Raw genomic sequence first — 22,411 nt, 5'->3', positions numbered from 1 at the left:
ACAAATGTGCGCTTGACTTGTTTTTTTCCAAAAAAAAATATAATGGCAGTTACTAAGAAGCGATACATAAAAATATAAGTCCAATTTACAAAAAAATTCGAAGGAGTACCTTCGAGTATATTATGCCTTGGCCTCATGATAACATGGGGCTGCATTTGCTTAACTGGCTCAATCTTGTTATCAACAATGTTGTCCATGTAAAAGTGAATATGGTCACCACTGCTAACTTCTCCAATTAGTGTAAACATGTCAGAATCATTTGTTACCAATTTCCAGTCTCCCAACTTATCTTGGATATAAATTCCTCCAATTTCTGAGTAATGAGGAGAGTATAAGAAAACTTATCAGGATCGACACCCCTTACAAGAAACTCTTTCCCACCAGCATATCTTGTTCTTAGAAATTCTCCCTGGTGGTGGATTGTGATATGAAATCCTCCCATCCTATACAAAAAAAACAAGTTGAGTTTCTGGAAATTCTTGCAAGTAATGAACAATAAAATAAGAAGCAAAAATGTAATTAAATGCATTACATTAAAATGTAATTAAATAAACAATAAAATAAGAAGCAAAAATGTAATAAGATATATGAACACAATGACATATAATATACGGCAGTTCACTAAGTGAAAATTTAGGGTATTACAATAAGAGTACAATGCTAAGTTCACTGAATGACTAATTAGGCAGGTTCATTCACTTCATCTGGCTGGATGGGGACTTGTCTTTTTGGGACATCATCCCTGCACCAACTAGCTTCATCAATCTGACTTTCAAGGTGTATATCATGTAAAACAGTATCATCTTGGCCTTCATTTGTATTCTCATTTTCAACATCTCACCAGTCCCGTGGTAGGCGCTTGATAACATTATACAACATCTTATCAACCGGGTCTTCTATGTAGAAAATATGTTGTACTTGTGAAGCCAATACGTAAGGATCTGACTGTTGGCATAATTTATTACAATTAACCCTAGTCAGCCCATACACATCCTTTTCTTCTTGATACCAACAACACTTAAATATGATAACTGAAAATTCACCCCAGTAGTCGACTTCTACTATCTCTTCAATTGCCCCATAGTAATTGACATTGCCAACTGTTGGGTTCTCGTCTTTTGAACTAGCAAAACTTGTAGTCAAAGCCTTCAAAAAAACACCATTGTTCTGTGTTTTACATTTGGCATCTATGTTCTTTGAATGGAATCTATATCCATTGATTACATATCCACGGTACTCCTTAGCTGCTCTATTAGACCCCATCGCAAGCACTTCTAGTTCTCTCGAAATGTTCAGTTTATTTGTAACATGTTCCTTCATCCACTTCCAGAAATCGTCATTATGTTCTCTCTCCCTTTTATACCTTTTCAATTTTGCTTGACCGACAACTAAAACACGATGCTCCCTACATTAATTATTTAGTTTAAAAAACTTGGAACCGAATGCTAGTTCTACAATAAGTAAAATAAAGAATAAGTAAATACTTACTCAATTAAAGACTCTATCTCTTTATTTCCACTGTTAAATAGAATATAGCGATGAATTGCCATCCATTGAGATTCTTTCAAATGAATTGATTTTCCATCTTTATTTCTTCTCGTACTAATATGGTACTCTAATTTTTCTGGACAACTTCCAAATTTAGCAGGCTTCGTAATTTTTGATCCTGAATCGCCACCCAAGAATCTTGAGCAAAATGTCAAGCCTTCTTCCGCCAGGTAACCCTCAGCGATAGATCCCTCTGGTTTGCTTCTATTTCACACATAAGACTTTAATTTGCATAAATAGCGCTCAATAGGAAACATGAACATGTGTCGGTCCACCATATTGCACTTCACTGCATAAGTGAACCAGCAAATGTACCATTATGTCGAAGAAGGCATTCACAAATATATTCTCAAATTGATAAAGGATTTCCACAATTTCTTGTTGCAGCCTTCGAAGTTCATTCAAGTCGATAACTTTGCTCCAAATACCTCTCAAAAATGCCCCTAGTCTGATAAAAACTGTCGCAACTTCAGGTTTTAGTGATTTTTTCACCGCAAACTGTAGCAAATAGTGCAAGAGAATGTGAGCATCATGGCTCTTATATCCAGAGATTTTCCTCTCTTTCGTGTGCACATATCGAGTGATATTTGATGCACTACCATATGGCAATTTCAAATTTTTCAGTAGTGCGCAAAACAAATCTTTCTCTTTATTTGTCATATCAAATACGGCAGCCCTAATTTCAAGGTGTTTCCCATCAAGTGATCGAACAGGATGGAGGGCCTTCTTAATGCCAAGTTCTTGTAAATCTAAACGTGCATTCACATGGTCCTTTGTCTTGCCATCCATATTTAGCAGAGTGCCAAGAATGTTGTCACAAATATTCTTCTCAATATGCATTACGTCGAGGTTGAGTCGATGCAAATTATGACTCCAATATGGTAAATTGAAAAAACTGACTTTTTCTTAAAGGGGGAATCAACCTTCTTCACCTTTTTTCATCCTGGTTCCTTCTTTTTTCCAAACTGATTTTGGAAATTAGACAGCAAATCTTCTATGTCTGTTCCCGACAGAATTGCAGGGGGTTGTCCCATTTCTATTTGTCCGTTGAACCTTCTTTTGTCAAACCTCCACTTATGATCGGGATCGAGAAACTTCCTATGATTCATATAGCACATCTTTTTACTATATTTTAGATACATGGAAGATGTCTTATAATTACAAAGGGGACACCCTAAGTAACCCTTCGTGCTCCATCCCGATAATATCGCATATCTCGGGAAATCGCTAATTGTCCAGAGAATACTTGCACGTAAGATAAAGGTCTGATCAGTAAAGGCATCATAGGTTTGTTTGCCGTCATTCCATAATTCTGTCAACTCAGCCACTAGAGGTTGCATATAGACATCGATGCTATTTTTAGGAGAATCTGGACCAGAAATAAGAGTTGACAGAATGAGGTTTTCTGGCTTCATACACAACCAGGGTGGGAGGTTGTAATTGACCAAAACAATTGGCCAAGTACTGTGATTTGTAATCATGGTACGAAAAGGGTTAAAACCGTCAGCTTCTAAACCTAGCCTGATGTTTCTATTTTCTGATGCGAACTGGGGATATCTCGCATCCATTATTTTCCAAGCTTCGGCATCAGCGGGATGTCTAAGTTTCCCATTGTTGTGCATATGTTGTGTACTTGATGATTTAATAAACAAAACATCTAAGTAGATTTTACTTAGTGAAATAATGTAGCACTCGACGGATAAGAACTATAGTCCCGACGGATAAATCATTATAGTCCCGACGCATGATGACATATTATCCATCGAGTGAGTAGCTTATATAATAATGAGTCTGTAGCACAGTTCTGTATACATCTTTGTATAGATTCTGTAGTAACCTATAAGTCATGTTGACTTTAACTAGATATGCTGAATAGGTTGATTAATTGTATATAAATGATGTCATGTAATTCTGCATAAGTAAAACGAAGTCAAGTGCCAAAATAGCTACCAACGGATGATTAAAAAAGCCATCGACGGATGATCAAATGACTATCAACGGATGTTTAATATAGTAGTCGACGGATGATCAATGAAGCCATCAACGGATGTTCAGAAAGTCGACGGATGATCATATATCCAACGGATGTTCATAAAGTCCAACGGATGATCATATAAAGAATTCAAACAGCAGTTGAATAGTGAAAGCTGAGCACAACCGTCGAGATGTATACAAATCTACTGTGGAAGCCCATTAACTAGGTAATAGAGGACGAAAAGTAGCAAAGCTTAAGACTGATAGTTTTTATATTTATTCAGTCTTTTTGACTTTGTAATCTTGGTAATATATAAACCAAGAACGTAGAAAATAAAAATAAGAGAGCTGAGATACAAAAACAGAGAAATCTTTGTAAGCAGGATCTTTAGCATTTCCCTGTATTTTCAGTAGTTCAATTTGTAAGCAGTTGTGAGCATTCTTGCACACAGAGTTCTCTCAATATATAATATATATCTCTGGTAGAATTGTTTAAATCCACCAAAAAGTTTTAAAAGACTCTTGTTTTTAATTACTTATGTTTTGATTCAATTAAGTTTCTATTCCGCATTGTGCTAATCAAAACACGTATATCTATATTCGAGTTGAACATTTTTATTTCAAGAAAAAGGTTCAAGAATTCCATTCAACCCCCCCTTCAGTAATTCTTGCTATATTGTTAAGGGACTAACACCCATCCCTTTGATGTCCAACTGCGTGCCATACCATAAGTTCCGAAAAATCTTTACACATAAAGAGTCGTTGCAGCCTTGGCTTTAGTGGAAAATACCGCATCACATTCGCCGGGACTTTGTGAATCACCTTTTCCGGATTACTGTCTGAAGTGCCTTTCTTCTTGCGTACAATCCATCTTGAAAGGCAACAAGTTTTGCAAGAGTCCTCTTTTTCATCTTCACCCCAATACAACATACAATGGTTAGGGCATGCGTGTATTTTTTTATAATCGAGCCCTAATTCTTTAATCACGTTCTTTGCAGCATAAGAAGACAATTGTACGTATGCCTCTGGAAACGCATCTCGGATCAACTCTAGTATATCCCCGAATCCTGACTCCGTAATTCCGTGAACACATTTTAAGGAATAAAGTCGGACAATAAAACTTAATCGTGAGAATTTTTTACAGCCTGGATATAAAGGTTGTTTTCCCTCCTCATAAAATCTTTTAGAATCAACATTTGGTCCATTTGTACGGTCCAACATCTCATCTAAATTATCTCCAAAATGTAGATTATTCTCCCAGTCTATATCTTCATCTACACTACCGTTATTTGGACATAAAATCTGTGAAACTTCTACAATCCAGTTCACATATAATGGGTAAGGACCACTACATATGAGATGATCGTAGATAAATTCTCGACGCTGCCACTTATTATTTTTACAATTCCGGCAAGGGCATGTCATTTCATCACCTACTTCCAATTTGGGGAAGGCATTATCCAAAAATGCATTAACCCCTTTCCTATATCCTTGACTATGCTTTGGAAGGTATATCCAAATATTTTCATCCTCGTCCATTACTACAATGAAGAAGCATGATAATGTTATACTAAAAGGGTAAGAAAGGCACCGAAGTAGCCTAGTTCACGTACAAAGACTAGCGAGCTAAAAGAACTACATTTAATATGTATTCCTTAATATCTAACTTAACTAGATTACTAATAACATTGATACAAGACTAAAAAAGCAGGCCTATATCATAGCACATATCGATACTTATCAATTAATAGGCATTGTATCACATAATAGTATGAACATATGGTGTTCATACTTCATACATAATAACATAAACAATATATGTACTTATGGTCACGCCCCCGAGTCTAACCCCCTCTCTTCTCTCGTGTTCAACAACAATAAATAATAATGTTCAATAATTATTGCATGCAATTCGTGAATGCTCCCACCATACTTTTTTCAATTTCTGCCTAATCCTTCATTTACTTGTAACTTGTAAACTTTAGTAGTACACTAGTAATACTTAGGGGCCTGAGCGCTAATAGAAGGAATTACAAGAGCCAAAAAAAGTGCAAAAACAGTAATCACAAATAGATAAATACAACTATATATATAGAACAAACAGATGTTGCCTCCACTTATTTAAAACAGATAAATGCAACTATTCTGGTTTTAAAACAGATATGCCTAATATAGAGGGTAAAAGCCTTTCATTGTTGACAAAAAAACACATAACATATAACAAAAAAAACACCCAATAGTAAATACTTCATAACATTCATGTATAACAAAATGACTGAACAAAAAACGCAGAACATTCATAACATTATGCAAATACGCATATAACCCAATACCCCCAAATCGATAACATATAACAAAAAAAACCCAATAGTAAACACCTAATAGTAACATATAACAAATATGCATAACATATAACATATAACATGCAAATACGCATAACATTCAATAGCCCCAAATCGATATCCCTAACATTCATGTATAACAAATATGCATAACCCGAAGTAACAAAGGTTTAATACCTGCAAATCGAAGCTCGACCCGACTGAACAAGCACCAACCCGACTGAATAAGCTCCAACCCGACTGAACAAGCTCCAAACCCTAATTTAAATCAAAACGAGAGACCAATTAATTAAAATATAAAAAGAGTAAATTAAACAAAAAGCCCTAATTTCAAAAACCCCTGATTTTAAAAAGCCCTAATTTGAAGAACCCAAAGCCTCAATCGTTAATTTGTCTCCATCACATATTTAAAAAACCCTAATTTGAAGAACCCAAAGCCTCAATCGTTAATCGTTAAATCGTTGATTTGCAAGAATAAGAGGGAGTTGAGAGCTTTACGAGAGAGTTAGAGTGAGAGCGAGAGAGAGAGAGAGAGAGAGAGAGAGTGGGTTAGAGTGAGAGAGAGTGAGATGGTTAATTAGACTGAGAGAGTGAGATGGTTAATAATTGAGAGAAGCGGGTAGTTTTGCCGCCCAGCTTTTTCATGGGGTTCCGTGTAAATTTTATTATTTTTTGTTAAATAAAAGATTATATTTATGTTTATGTGATTTAAATATATATTATTTTCATAACAAAATATTAAATTTAAATTTTATAAGGATATATTTTAGCATATTAAAATGAATGAGTCATTTATAAATTAAACTTTTATATTTTATAAAAAAAATCAGTTTATTTGAAAATAAATATAACTTAAATAATTATTTTAAAAATTTTATTGAAATTAGTAATAAAATTGTTTATAAATGACCTAAGGCAACATATCCTTGCATGTTGTTATATGAAACGTATGTTTTTCAAATGTAACACCACTTTGTACCTAAGGTAACATCAAAAACGAAGTGTTTAGTAGATCAAAACTAGCATACCTAGTGTTTACAGGCGTTTAAGAATGCAGCTTTGACTAAGAAGGAGATAATAGATAGTTAAAGATTTAAATTTAAGACTTCAATAGGACTTGACTATTCTAAGCTAGCCAGTAAGAAACATAGTGGTGCATAAGAGATAAACAGAAAAGGTACCATATGTTATTAAGGATGATGTATCTCCGTTGTTCACTGAGTTTGTTTCAGAACCTTTGGATGAAGTAAGTTTACTAATCAATGAGGAATTGATTGTTGATGACTGAGAGAGAGAGAGAGAAGGTAGAGGAATCATCTAAGACTCTTAAGGCTCCAGCTAGTAAGGTTAAACCCAAAGCTGACCTAGGTAATAAGGTGGAGAAGAAAGGACCTGACACACTTAAGAAACCAGACATCATAGATTACCCTAAGACTGGTGAGAGTGTTAAGGTTAAGGCTAAAAAGAACATGAATGGCAAGGTATGTGTAAATAAGAAATCTGATTTTGCATCTTCCTCATCTGCATCTAGAAAGTTATGTAATAAATGCAATTCTGATGCACACCTTATAGATACATGCACAAAACCTAAAGTAGTTACTGTTACATCTCCTAGTGTGCCTGTCATGCCTAACATGCCTAGTTATCATGAGCCTTGTGGCGTAGGTGGTTGTATTCCATGTGCATTTGCTACCATGTCTGATTATTTTAAAGCTTTTCATGAAACTGCTAGCACTTGTACTGACATTAAGACAAGCATGAGTAATGAGCACACACAGGCAAAGACTGTATCTCCTGTCTTTCAGTCTGACAATTCTTTTGAGGCTAGCACTGAGAAGGAGTCAGTCAAAGTGAAAGCTAAGTCTGTTAAGGTTTCATTTGTTGATCCTGTTACTACCCCTAAACCTTCAGGACCCAAGAAAACTTGGGTACCAAAGTCTTCTTAATCAATCTGTGTTTATAGGATAAGATTCGAAAGGAAAATATCATGTGGATTCTTGAGAGTGGTTGTTCTAGGCACATGACATGAGAAAAGTCCATGCTCACGGGTGTGGTTGAGAAAGTTGGCCTTATAGTTACCTTTGGAGATGATAGCAAAGGATTTACTAAGATATATGGCAATTTGGAAATTGGGAATATCATCATTGAAAACATCTCTCTTGTGAATGATTAAATCATAATCTTCTGAGCGTCAGTCAGTTTTGTGACAAAGGATACAATGTTGACTTCAGACCAAAAAGGTGTTTGATCACTCACAGGAAAGATGAGAAGCTTGCTTTGCAGGGAATAAGAAAAGGTAATATGTATGTAACTGACTTGAATCCTACATGTGATGGAGTATTGAGGTGTTTCTACAACAAAGCTTCATCAGAACAAAGTCGGCTGTGGCACAAGAAGATCTCGCACTTAAACTTCAAGAGAATGAACTCTCTGGTTAAGAGGGAATTGGTGAGAGGACTACCACAGATGGAATTCTATCAAGAAGGACTCTGTGAAGCATGTGAAAAATGGAAGGTCAAAGGAAGCGTAACACAGAAGCAAGGAAATGACAAGCATAACTAAACCTCTTTAGTTAATTCACATGAATTTATTTGGTCCAGTGAATATGTTGTCACTATCAAGGAAAAGATATGCTTTAGTGATAGTCGATGATTACTCCAAGTATACATGGGTGTTGTTCTTACAATCAAAGGATGAAGCACCACCGATGATAGTTGATCACATAAAGAAGATTGAGATGGAAGCGAAACTACCTGTCAGAAATATTAGATCAGACAATGCAACATAATTCAAGAATGCTTTTCTTAATGAATTCTGTACATAGAAAGATATTTCGAGACAGTATTCAGCACCAAGAACTCCACAACAAAATGGAGTAGTATTGTAATAACCCCCAAAATTTTCAACTTTTTGTAACCCTTGTGAATAGTGTTTTAGCTGAATGAGAAAACTTTTCACGCCACACTATGTAGGGGTTCTGTTATGGATATTCTGGGATATTATTAGTACTCTATGTAGTATATAAGTGTATGTAAAGATCGTCAGGATCCAATTCCAAACACTTTGGTTTTTCCCGGAAATCCACAAGATACGGAGAGAATTGAGTATAAGGTAACAGGATAAAAAGGATTTAAATTAAAGGATTATAATAGAGGATCATAAAAAGGAATATAATGTATTGAGAAAGGTTAAGGGAACCTAAGTAATAAGATCCCGGGTATGATCCTTCAAACGATAAACGAGAACGAAAGTTAAGCGAACCGTATAACAGATCAGCGGTCATTAGGCAAACGATTAGGAAGTTAATCAAAGGGATTAGTGGGAATGATGTCATCCAACCAATAGAAAGAGGACAAGGAAGGGAGGATGACATCATGAGGATGACACAAGCATGACATGGGAAGGAAGGAGGTGTGGTGGCTTTGTAACCACACAAATTCAAGGGTAAGAAGGTAATTGACTAAATCAAACACAAAAGCAAAGCAAACAAGCCAAGTAAATTCATTCTTCATCAAAAATCAAAAAGAACCAAGGCCTTGTTCATCCTTGCTCTCGGCTTTTCACTATTCATTAGGCAAGAAATTTCAAAAATTCAAGATCCAAGCTTCCTAAATTGGTGAGTAAATTCCTTAATCATCTTCATGCTTAGTTAGGGCTATATCATGAGTTTAAGCCATTAATTCCTTCTCAATCTTCTTCATTTAATCAAAGAAGAAGACTATGAATAGTGTTTTCAAGTTTTTAACTTGAAGTTTTTCTTGTTTTTCTTGAAGATCCAAGCATTCTTAAGACTTCTCAAAGCTTCTTAAGGCTTCCTAGCTCCTCCCACCACTTCAAGGAAGGTATACCATCTCCAAACCCTAGATTCCTATGTATTATAAGATGATTTTGATTAGTAGGATGATATTGTAGCTTGTTGTTGTGATTTAGAGTTTGGGATTTGGAATGGTAGTGAAATGGAATGGTAAATGTTGTGGTTTTGATTAAAAGAACTTAAGTATGATTAAAGTTAAGTTTAGGCATAAGTATGAATGATTAAATTGAATTGGTTGGGGTTTTTATGATGTGATAAGGATGGATGTTGGTTGTATGTTGGATTTGAGGTTGATTTGGGATGGTTTTGAATGATTTAAAATATTGGAAATCGCGTAAACATAGTCGTCGTAACGTCCGATTTTCTTTGAACTGTTTTTGTGCATAGCATTAGGACCCGAGAACCCCCTGCTAGATTATGACCACTGCCATGTTTAGATAGCTCATGTTACGAGCTTCGTTTTGATATGTAGTTCGTTCGATTCCGATGCACGGTTTAGGAGAAACGACCGTTTCAAGTAACGGCGTTTCGCGAACGAAACTTTTCCCCTCGCCTTACTTTGAAACATAGGTTAAAGACCAAAAAGGGTTAATTAATGTATGAAACATTTATGGTAAGTGTGTTAGGCAGTTGGTAAGACACTCGCGAAGGAATCGCTTTAAAACTCGTAAAGGTTAAATTATTAAAAATGGTGGAGCCGAGAGTACCCGAGTGACTTAAGCGAATCAGTGAGCGCAAAACAAGCGTTAGAGTCTAAGTTAGTTAAAGTATAGATTTACAAGTGATTTTGGTTTAATTCCAACTTACTTGTTGTTTATAGGTTACCAGACTCGTCCCGAGCCTTTTATCACCCCAAGTCGCTCAGGCAAGTTTTCTACCCGTTATAATTGTTGTGGTGATGAATATATGTATTTGCATTATCTGGTGATAGATGCATGTTGGTTAATTAGCAAATGTTGTTATATATTGAAGCATGCTGCTATGGTATATATATATGCATGCCTGTTTTGCATTCTTTCCATATATATATCTGTTGATTCAGTTGATAATACCTATGCTAGAGGATAGCGGTAATTTGCATATACCCTTAGTACAGGGACCCAAAGGTGAAAATATTTCTAAAATCGGGAGTCGAGGATCCCGAGTAGATTTTGTATATATGGATATAAATATATATATATATATATATATTTATACTTATATATATATATATGGTCATAGTTTTCAAAACTATTAATCGAATAAGGTTTATTCGATAACTTTAACTTTATTTTATTATTGAATATTATTTTGAATATTCATTCGAGGACTTATGACTCCTTTTATTTTATATTAAATGAATATTATTTTGAATATTCATTCGAGGACTTATGACTCCTTTTATTTTATATTAATTGAATATTATTTTGAATATTCATTCGAGGGCTTATGACTCAGTTTATATTGTTTAATGAATATTTTTGAATATTCATTTGAGGATCTATGACTCCGATTATTTGCTGAGATTTGTTCTTTATTTTATTAAAGAATAAGGTGTAAATAATCAAACTTATTTTCGATTATTCAAATAAAGATAGTACTTTCATATAAGTATATCTTTGGTTATTTAATACTCGTTTCAAGTATAAGTTTTAATACTTTTACTTCAATTATTTTTATAAAGATTATTCTTTATGGGAATATTATTTAAATAATAATATTCAGTTATTTTCTAAATATTCTGGGGACTGATTTACTTCATTAAATCAGCTTTACTCCAAACACTCTATAAAGTGTTTTCGAGTCTTCAAAATGATTTTTAAAAGATAAAGCGGATCCCAAAACTCATTTTTATATTTAAGATCTTCCTTTTATGGGGATTTAAATACTCGCTCAAAACCTGAGGGATCCGGCTCTGTGGTGTGTTTTATATTCGCAACAAGGTTGCTGTTTTGTTAAATGAATTGATTACTTACCCAACACTTGGGAAGTAAAATTCTTGGAACAAGTTAATCCATTAACAGGCATCGCCTGGGAAATATCGTTGAGTTTTCCTTTCCAACTAGATACGACTTCTTGGTGGAGCCGTATCAACAAGTTCTACTTGGGGAAAGGGGAAACGAGCTTTACGTTTCAGAGTCATGGATTTCATCTGAACTAGGAGTGGCGTAAGTGGTCGAGTGGCGCCGGCCCAGCCTTATTATATTGGCCCAAATGGCCTGGAAGTTCCGCTAAGGCAGTCCATTCCTTAGGAGTTCAGTGTTCGGTTGACAAGTAAATCCGACAGGTTCTCCTCTACATGTAGAAAATGGTGGGGTTGTACTACTACGACTGATCATCGTAAGTGGTCTTCCTGGCGCGGCAAACTCCCGTAATGAGTTCATCATCCATTTGGATAATTCTGCAACACTACCCGTAGCATTTCGATCGAAAGGCTACTAATGGGTGGTTGCCGAAGCATTGACAGGGTCAAACATTTTTATTGGTGTATCCATTGAATGAAGTATCTCGTAACTTCATTTCTTTTCAAAATATTTCAAAGATCAAATATTTTCAAGTTTTATTTGTGGTCTCATCTATGGGATGACCTCGTGAATCTTATTATACTTCGAACAGTAGTAGTTCAAGTAGATTTCAAAAAAAAATGGTATAAGTATAGTGAAGTAATTGGTAACTTCATCTTCTTTTAAAACTTATATCCAGTAAGTAATTACCTTACTCATGATAAAGAATTTTAGTAAGTATCCATTTAGATACTTGTATTATTGTTATCACTATATATTATCTTGCGAGCTGTAAGGCTCACTCTTGCTTTATTTCTTCATCACACAACAACAGTTAGGAAAGATGGCCAGACTCCAGCAGACCCAGCGCAAGAGCGTGGGAAGCGTCCCGCGTCTTCCCGATGATGTTGTGGCTGCTATAGCTGCAGAGGTAGAGCCATTGGTAGATCAGGCATTCTACTTTTGAGAATCAATTATGTATAATTATAACTTGTGGCAGATAATGGCAATTAACTGTAAATTTATCAAGTAATCGTTTTGGGTTGTAATAACTTTTAAATTGTGGATTCAAAGACTTGTACTTATTTCAATTTCATCTCTGAGACTATAACGGGTTGTGGTGTGTGTTAGTGTGGGGTCACAGCATAAGGTTATTTTTATTAATTAAGTGAAGTGATATTGTGGAAAGAAAGACCGTGACGACCCGGATCCCCGACCCCGGATCTGGGGGTGTTACAGAAATGGTATCAGAGCTAAGCGTTATAAACCTCAGAGATGATGCGTCGATATAATAACAAACTCACAAAGATAATAAGAACTCTTGCCAAGTTCATGGTCGGACTACTTAAAGTAGTGCTGACAGTTAAAACCCTTACGGGAACCCTTATAAGTATCATGATAGTAACTTAGCTCGTTTAATGTGTAGGCGCCTGAGATTGAGGACCCTGAGATGTTCGAGCGTGAGCATGATGAGGCATTGCTAGATGTTGAGGATCAGGAGGAGCCTGAGATGGAGGAGGATGAGGAGGACCCCTCAGAGGAGTCAGAGACGGAGGTCATTGCTATTTCAGATGAGGAGGACCCCTCAGAGGAGTCAGAGACAGAGGTTATTGCTATTCCAGATGAAGAGGACCTGGATGAGGTCCCAGTAGCTGAGGAGCGTGTTGGACCTATGGTAGTGTATGCTGGTACCCCATTACCCACACTTCCGGTGGTCAGAGCCCCTACCCCTCCACCACTATCTTGGATTCCTGATGATGACAGCTCAGAGACCCATACTTCCGAGCCTAGGCAGACCGAGGAGGCACCCTCAGCGGCTCCGGATTCACCACCTCTTGACCCTGCCCACAGGCAGTCTTCGTTAGCACATGGATATGTTCAGGATGTTCTGAGGACCCGAGTGGCTGTTGCCGAGGGCCGACTAGATGAGGCCAGGAGGGAGTTGGATGCAGAGAGGGCGGGTAGGCGTACCCGAGCTTATGAGACTAGGGCTTCTATACCCCGATCCTTGAGGAGGGATCTTACGGGGATAGAGCTCACATCCCGAGCGAGGCTCAGATCGCTCCAGGTGACAGGCATGGTAGGATCTCCAGGCGGCAGGCCGACTATATCTTCCGTCGTGCGATGGAAAGGGTATGGGAGCTGACCCGCTCCGGTGTGTGATTCAGGATTGATGATGGAATAGTCTAGTTGTCTAGTTAGCCGAGGCCTTAGTAAGAGCCAATTTTCCGGGATAGTTGACTTGTATATAGCATCCCTTTTTCTGACTAGACAGATAGACTCTTGTGTATCACTTTTGGGACAGATGACTGTAGCACTGTTGTACTTTTGACCAGATCAAACTATGTATTTCTCGCATTATGTATATATTTATTTCCTTTGGTTCAGTTCATTAGTGACGGGATCACTGTTTTTATCATTATTATTACTGCACTTCGTATTAGAACTTTCTTAAAATAATAGAATTATGATATACGTTCTCCTCATTATAAGAGCTGTGCAAGGCACAATGTTGTATATGATTGTGACCTAACGTTGAATTTTCCCAATAATTTTTTTATTATTATCAGAATCATGCCGCCAAGAAAGATTGGAACTAGGGCGAACCCTGGATCTGAAGACCAGGGAAGCCATAACCAGGATGATAGGAACCAGGAGCACAGTGAAGAGGAAGATGAGGATTATGTGGAACAGGATGACTCCCTGTATGAAGAGGAAGAGGAAACATATGATGTTGAGGGAATTGAGATAGAGGCTGAAGAAGGAGAAACCGAGGTGGAGCAACCAGTACCAAACCCAGGCATGAATCACATGGGCCAGTTCATGCAACTCCTAAGGCAGAATTTGGAACGTCAACCCAACCCACCCCCTCAAGGAAATAACAATGCTGTGGCAAACTCTTTCAGGGCTTTTAAGTCCCTTAAGCCCCCTGAGTTCCACGGATCAGCTGACCCAGTTGAGGCAAGGGCATGGTTAAAGGAAATGGAGAAATCTTTTGAGATTTTGAGTACCGAGGAGGCACAGAAGACTGTATTTGCTACCTACCTTCTGAAAGGAGAAGCTAACTACTGGTGGGAGGCCAAGAAAAATATGGAGACAGATGCTATTATAACCTGGGAGAGATTTAGTCAGTTGTTTCTGGGGAAGTATTTCCCGAGGTTTATGGAAAACCAGATGGAGCTCAAGTTCTTGGAGCTAAAGCAGAATAACTTGTCTGTAGCAGAGTACGAAGCGAAATTTACTGAGTTATCAAGGTTTGTGCCGGAGTTTGTGAGCACCGAGGAAAAGAAAGCTAGGAGGTTTCAGCAGGGACTGAAACCGTGGATTCAGAATAGGGTGGCAATCCTTGAGCTTACGGACTATGCCACTCTGGTGCAAAAGGCAACGATTGTAGAAGTCGGAAGTGAACAGATGCAGAAGGAAAGAGAGAAGAAAGGAATAAAGAGGAAAAGTATGAGCATGGGTGGAGGTTCCGCAGGAAGGAGCTTCCCAACTAGATTTAATCGAGGAGCAGTGTCCCTGCCAGGAAGGAACACTGGGTTTAAGCGGCCAATGAGTGTGAGTGTGAGCCAGGGCGGCCAGAAGTCAAGAATGTCTTATTCCAACCAGTCTCGACCCCCATTGCCAACCTGTAACACTTGTGGAAGAATGCATTCTGGGGAATGTAAGGGAAAGCCAGTAACCTGCTTTAAGTGTGGGCAAGTGGGCCATTATTCTCACAAATGCCCTTCGTCAGCCCCTGCCGTCATTCCAACCACCAATTGTCATCTGTGTGGACGCCCGGGTCATTGGAAGAGGGAATGCCCAATGAACAAACCAGCAGCTTCGGGAGCAAGCAGGGCTGCTTCCAATAAGCCACCTACTGCAAGGACTTTCAACATGACAGTCCAGGATGCTATGAAAGATTCAGATGTGATAGCAGGTACCCTTTCTCTAAATTCAGTCAGTGCAAACGTTTTATTTGATTCGGGAGCAACTAAATCTTTTATATCAAGGGACTTTGCGCATAAATTAAGACTTAAAGCTGAACCCTTGATAGAACCCTTACAAGTAGAAATAGCCAACCATGAAATTATTCCTGTTAACCAGATTCACCCCGCCTGTGAGATAGGCATAGGGGAGCAATCTTTTAGTGTGGATCTGATTCCTTTTAAATTAGGGGAGTTTGATGTAATTTTGGGAATGGACTGGCTATCTAGCAATGATGCTCAGATAGACTGTAAAGGGAAGAAAGTTAAGTTAAAAATCCCCGGGAAGAAAGAAGTTATATTTAGAGGAAAGAGGCAGACGCAGAAATTTTTGACTATGGCCCAGGCCAAAAGGATGCTACGAAAAGGAAGTGAGGCTTACCTAGCCTATGTGGTGGACACGCAGAAGGAGGTGCCCAACTTGCAAGATATTCCAGTAGTCAACGAATTTGAAGATGTATTCCCACAAGACCTTCCGGGATTACCACCCGATAGAGTGATTGAATTTGCTATTGAGTTGGCCCCAGGGACGGCGCCAGTTTCAAAAGCACCTTACCGGTTAGCCCCCTTAGAAATGAAGGAATTAGCTATCCAATTGCAGGAACTCTTGGATAAGGGTATGATACGACCCAGTGTGTCTCCGTGGGGAGCACCAGTTTTATTTGTTAAGAAGAAAGATGGGAGCATGAGGTTGTGCATAGACTATCGAGAGTTGAACAAGCTAACCATAAAGAACAGGTACCCATTACCTAGAATAGACGATCTGTTCGACCAGCTAAAGGATGCTGTTTATTTTTCCAAGATTGACCTGAGAACTGGATATCACCAACTAAATATTAAACCCGAAGATATTTCCAAGACAGCGTTCCGTACCAGGTATGGGCATTATGAGTTCTTGGTAATGTCCTTTGGATTAACCAACGCCCCAGCGGCTTTCATGGATTTAATGAATAGAGTATTTAAGAAGTACTTGGACAAATGTGTGATAGTTTTTATCGATGATATTTTGATCTACTCAAGGATTGAGACAGAACATGCAGAGCATTTGAGGATAGCTCTAGGAATACTAAGAGAGGAACAGTTTTATGCCAAATTCTCGAAGTGTGAATTCTGGCGGAATGAAGTACAGTTTTTAGGACATGTGATCAATAAGGAAGGAGTATTGGTCGACCCCTCCAAGATAGAGGCGGTCTCAAATTGGGAAAGGCCAACCACACCCACAGAGGTAAGGAGTTTTATAGGATTGGCCGGCTACTATCGTAGATTTGTACAGGACTTTGCGAAGATCACAGCCCCTTTGACCCGACTTACTCGTAAGACAGAGAAGTTTGAATGGACGGAGAAATGCGAGAACAGTTTTCAGGAATTAAAGAAAAGGTTGATAACGGCTCCGGTGTTGGCATTGCCGGACGGAAAAGGAGATTTTGTGATATATAGTGACGCGTCGCACAAAGGATTAGGATGTGTGCTTATGCAGCACGGTAAAGTTATTGCGTATGCGTCGAGACAACTGAAGGAATACGAGATTAGATATCCTACTCATGACCTTGAGCTCACGGCAATAGTATTTGCTTTAAAAATTTGGAGGCACTACTTGTATGGAGAGAAGTGCGAGATTTTCACAGACCATAAGAGCCTCAAGTACATATTTACGCAGAAAGAGCTCAACATGCGCCAGAGGAGATGGTTAGAACTAATCAAGGACTATGATTGTGAGATTCTCTATCATCCAGGGAAAGCCAATGTGGTGGCTGATGCCCTTAGTAGAAAGGAAAGACTCAGAATGATAACGACTTTGGAAGAATTAATAAGAGATTTTGAGAGAATGGAAATAGAAGTAAAGGTAACCGGAACCGGAGCTGAAAAGCTTTTTGAGATCTCAATGCGGCCAGAGTTATTGGAAAAGATCAGATTGTGCCAGGAGAAAATGATGAAAGAAGGCAGAGAGTCAATGACTGGAGAGGAGATCCATACCGAGAAAGATGATAAAGGGATAATGAGGTACTCCTACCTGTAAGTCATATGTCAGAGACCTATTTGTACATTCGAGGATTCAACTCAACTCAAATAAGAATGTAATAAGTAAATAGTGGATCGACCGTCAGAGAGATCTCGCAAAGTAATATCTGTCAAAGGATTCAGAAACAAGGTTCATCTACAGACTTGAGGAGTTAATTCACTGGAAGAAGTTCAAGAAGTTGATCATGCCTCAGTGATATAAATCAAGATCGTGGATTTAATCAAGTGACAGAGATCTCGTCAGAGTATCATTAATTACAAGGATTTAATCTGAAGAAAATCAAAGTGTCAGAGTCAAGACATGAAGAAACGTCACGGAAGTTAGTCACTCATGAACCAGACAGTACATCGAGTGTCAACGTTAAAGTGGTGGAATTGATTCATAATTTTCAGTGATTTTCAGAAGATTTGCAGAAGAATGGTTGCTGCTCAAGACTAGAATTAATTCTCTATTAATTAATTAAGTCATCTAATTTAATTAAGAAAATAAATTATATCTGCAAAGAATAATTTATTTATTAATTGAATTAATTGATTAATTAATTCTGAATTAATTTTAGGAATTTTAGGAATTTTCAGAAGTTTAATTGGATTAAATTCAAGGCTTAAATCAGCAAAACAAATGGAAATGAACTAGCATGACAATCTGGATTGTCATACCGATTGTCATGCTAGGCCATTTTCCATTGTCATACCGAAAGTTACATCAGGTGGATGATTGTCTTGCTAGTTCATTCTGATTGTCATGCTAGTTCATTCTGATTGTCATGCTAGTTCATTCAGATTGTCTTGCTAGTTCATTCAGATTGTCTTGCTAGTTCATTCAATTGTCCTACCGAAAGTCTTGCAAGCTTAAAGGATTGTCATTCCAATTCAATTGATTCAGCTGTTGATAAAAGAAGCAGAAGCAGCAATTCAAAAATCTAAATCAAAATACAAGAACAAAAGTGCAGCCGCCTCTGAAACATATTATTCTTCATCTGCTTTATTCAAGATCATAATTTCTAGATTGTAATGTTAAATCTAATCCACTAGAAATCTTTATCTTGTTCTTGTGTATCAATCTAGCGGATTAAAATCCCTAGAACTTAATCTCAAATCGCGTTTAGCATTTGATTCTAATTATTGCAAAAATAGAAAAAGTTCATGTCGAATTTATTCTAGATTTGTGATAATTGATTTGAGATTAATACCTTGTAATCGATACAGTTGTTGTAACACATTTCAAGTTTAATAATATTTTTATTTAACTTGAATTTTGTTTCACATTTTTTATTCCGCATTTTATTCGATTATTTGGTAACGTTTGTATTCAACCCCCCTTCTACAAATACATTGGGACCCAACAATTGGTATCAGAGCCTTCTGATTAACGAACAAATCAAGATCCTAGACTTTTGTGATTTTTCAACTCCTTGAATTTTTATTTATTCAAAAAAAATCATAATGACTTCACATAAAGTTGGAACCGTTAAAATTCCACAATTTGATAAAGAGAATTATATCATGTGGAAGAAGAAGATGCTATTATTTTTACAAGTTGCAAATCCCAAATATTCAAACTTGTTAAAGAAGGGTATAAAAACTCCGATGGTTATTGAACCGGAGGTAATAATAGATGGTGTGGTGACTACTGAAGCTAGAACCTATCCAAAAGAGCCTGAAGATTTTACTCCTGCTGAGAAGGAAGAAGCCTCCTTGGATGCCAGCCTTCAATTAATATTAATTGATTCCCTTGATCCCTTGATGAACAGACATGTGATGAACTGTAAAAATTCCAAACACATGTGGGAAACTATTGAGGTGATTAATGAAGGCACAGAGGAAGTTAGGGAGAACAAGTTGGAAATCCTAACCTCTGAATATGAACATTTCAAATCAAATCCAGGAGAAGGAATTACTGAAGTGTTTGAGAGGTACAATGCGTTGATCAACAACCTGAACATCAATGGAAAGTATTATTCAATCAGGGAGGTCAACAAAAAGTTCCTTTTAACACTGCCAGCTCATCTTGAACATAGAATCACTGCCATTAGAGAAGCTAGAGATCTGAGTGAGATTTCTTTGGACAGGCTCTATGGAGTGTTGAAAACTTATGAGTTGGAGCAGATTCAACAGAAGGAAGTCTACGGGAAGGATAGAATGGTCAGCACATCTAATGCACTTGTAGCTGAAGGTCAACAACAACAACAATCTCAACAGTTAGAAAGAATGGTACAGTTTTCCAAGGGTGAGGAAAATGAGTTAGTAGCAGAATATGATCCTCCTACTACAAATCAATCAAGTGATGATTTTTATTCCTTGGAAGAGCTGGAGCAATTGGAAGATGAATCAATGGCCCAAATTGTCAAGAGATTCTCCCATGTCAGATTCAGGAGGAATCCCAAGCTTAAGTACAAGTCCAACTACAACAAATTCCAGAAAGGTGGATCTTCATCCTCTAACACCAGCAGTGGTGGGTACAAAACAGGAATGGTTGATCGGAGCACCATTAGATGCTATAACTGTAATGAGTTGGGACACTTTGCCACAGAATGTAGGAAGCCAAAGCAAGTAAGAAAGAACTCTGAAAGGGCTTATCTGGCAAAGGGAAGAAGCTGGGATGATACTGACAGTGAAGATGAAGATGAAGGAAATCTTGCTCTTATGGCTATTGATGGAAAAGCTTCATCGTCAAGAATAGAGGTAAAACTTTCTGATGCTGAAATGGTTTATCATCTAAGAGGTAACTTAGATTGTGCACGTCGTGATAATGAACTGTTAAGTTTACAGATCACAGACCTTGATAAAGAGGTCAATGAATTAAGACTTGTGCACATTAATCAAGACAAATTAAAAGAACAGGTATCTTTTCTAGAGAATAGAGTTGACTGTTATAGAAAACTCGAAACTATTCTCAAAGATAAGATCACCGGTCTTGAGACTAAGGTTAGAGCCTACTTCAATTCTTGTTCGAAGGCTAAAGAGTTCTACAGTAAGCAAGCTGTTAATCAAACATCTGGAATAGGTTATGATTACAATGCTGCTATTGGAGAATTAGGCATAAACTCCCCTCCTCATGTATGTGCTAAAGGGAGGGAAGTACCACATGTGCTTAAGGGTGTTGATGAACCCCTCTATAAAGCATCAATTGCTGAACCATTTGATGCGACCTCTTCTGTTATTCAAGAAGAAATACGTGCTGAGGATCATGCTTATGAGAAGATTGTTTCCAAGTCAAGTGAGTCGAAAGTTCCAGTCAAAGTTGTGAAAGCAACTGAGACTAACTCAGACACACATGAGTTGGATAACAATAATGCCATGTCTACCATGCATAAATTGCCTGCTGTTAATCACTCTCATAAAGCATGTGGTGTTGCTAATTGTATGTCTTGTGCTTTTAATATGATGTATGCTTATTTTAATGGTAAGCATGTGTCTAATGATAAGACTACTCCTCGTCAGCATGTGAATAACAAGAAGCATGATAGGTCTAAGACTGCTAGTCCTTCTAAGGCTAGAAAGGAGACATTTGTGCCTAAGCTTAAACAGAAATTTGTTAAGGCTGTTTACAAGGTCAAATGTTCAGTCATTGAGAAAGTTGAGACAATTAAAATTAAAAATGTTGTTTTGCCTGACAAAGGACAGTTCTACAAGTATGCCGGGCCCAACCAAGTTTGGGTTCCGAAGAAGGTCTAATCCATTTGAAGTGCAGGGCAGTATACAGGTGTAACCGGTAGTGTGGATTCTTGACAGTGGATCATCAAGATATATGACCGGAGATAGAGCCCTGCTATCAAATGTGATTGAGAAAGCTGGCCCCATGGTTACCTTTGGAGATAACAGCAAAGGTTTATCCGAGGGATATGGCTGTTTACAAGCTGGGAATGTTATCATTGTAATTTTGTATATTGTGCTAGGTTATTATCAGGAAGCAGTATCTAACATATAGCACCAGTGACGAGACTTGAGAATATTACGACATATCAGGCACCTGCTGCACATTACACTTGGAATTGTACTCTAGTAAGATGTGTACAAGTGTACTCCTGATTGGTGAGTTAAAAGAAGAAGTCAGTGCACCACAGTTCATGGACTTTGCAGCTGCAGATCTATTGGACTATGCAATCTCTTCTTCACAATCTCACTTCAGGTTGGTATGAACTAGTATACTGCTCAAGCAATCGTCAAGGACATGGTATGGCACTCTAACAAAAGTTATAATGTTATATGAACTAGTAGAGTCGTCATATTTATAACTATCTTATCACTAAGCACAATCATATTGTTTTATATGTGCAGTGGTATATTGATTATGCAACATAACAATTAGTATCTAAAGTACTTGACAAGTATCGGTCAATGATATGTTGTTAACATTATGTTGCAGATATTTGTAAGCTTTTGACATGAATGAGAATTACTTAGACTTTACCCTAAGTGATCAATGTTTTATCAAAAACTCATTCATATTGAAAAACAAAATCAAACTTCTTTCTACATTAGTGATTTCTTATTTCATGTAAAATCTTTTGAAATCACTATTGTAAATCATTTTCTCTCTATTACCATATATTCTGTGTTACAGATTCAGTCTCCAATGGCTTTCTTTCATTAACAGTCATGAGGTTGAAAACCCACAACGTCTATCCCAGACTGTAAAGACAAACACAAAAACAGAACCAACCAACACTCTCTTACCACTAAATGTAGTATGAATGAGCGTGAGGGAGATAGTGCCTAGTGCACCACATAAGGAAGGTTCTGTAGTCAACCCAGTAGCTC

The 22,411-nt window shown here is 37.5% G+C and overlaps 1 protein-coding gene across 1 annotated transcript; it reads right to left on the bottom strand.

Moving 5' to 3' along the window:
* Window positions 1-4,209: 4,209 nt before the first annotated feature.
* LOC141673704 (uncharacterized) lies at window positions 4,210-5,061 on the bottom strand. Its single transcript, XM_074480449.1, has one exon. It carries the CDS (start codon window positions 5,059-5,061, stop codon window positions 4,210-4,212), a length of 852 nt encoding a protein of 283 aa, XP_074336550.1.
* Window positions 5,062-22,411: the final 17,350 nt, after the last annotated feature.

The sequence above is a fragment of the Apium graveolens genome, chromosome 7 (assembly GCF_009905375.1).
Source record: "Apium graveolens cultivar Ventura chromosome 7, ASM990537v1, whole genome shotgun sequence".
Taxonomy (NCBI): Eukaryota; Viridiplantae; Streptophyta; class Magnoliopsida; order Apiales; family Apiaceae; genus Apium; species Apium graveolens.
This window is presented reverse-complemented; position numbering and strand designations above follow the sequence as displayed.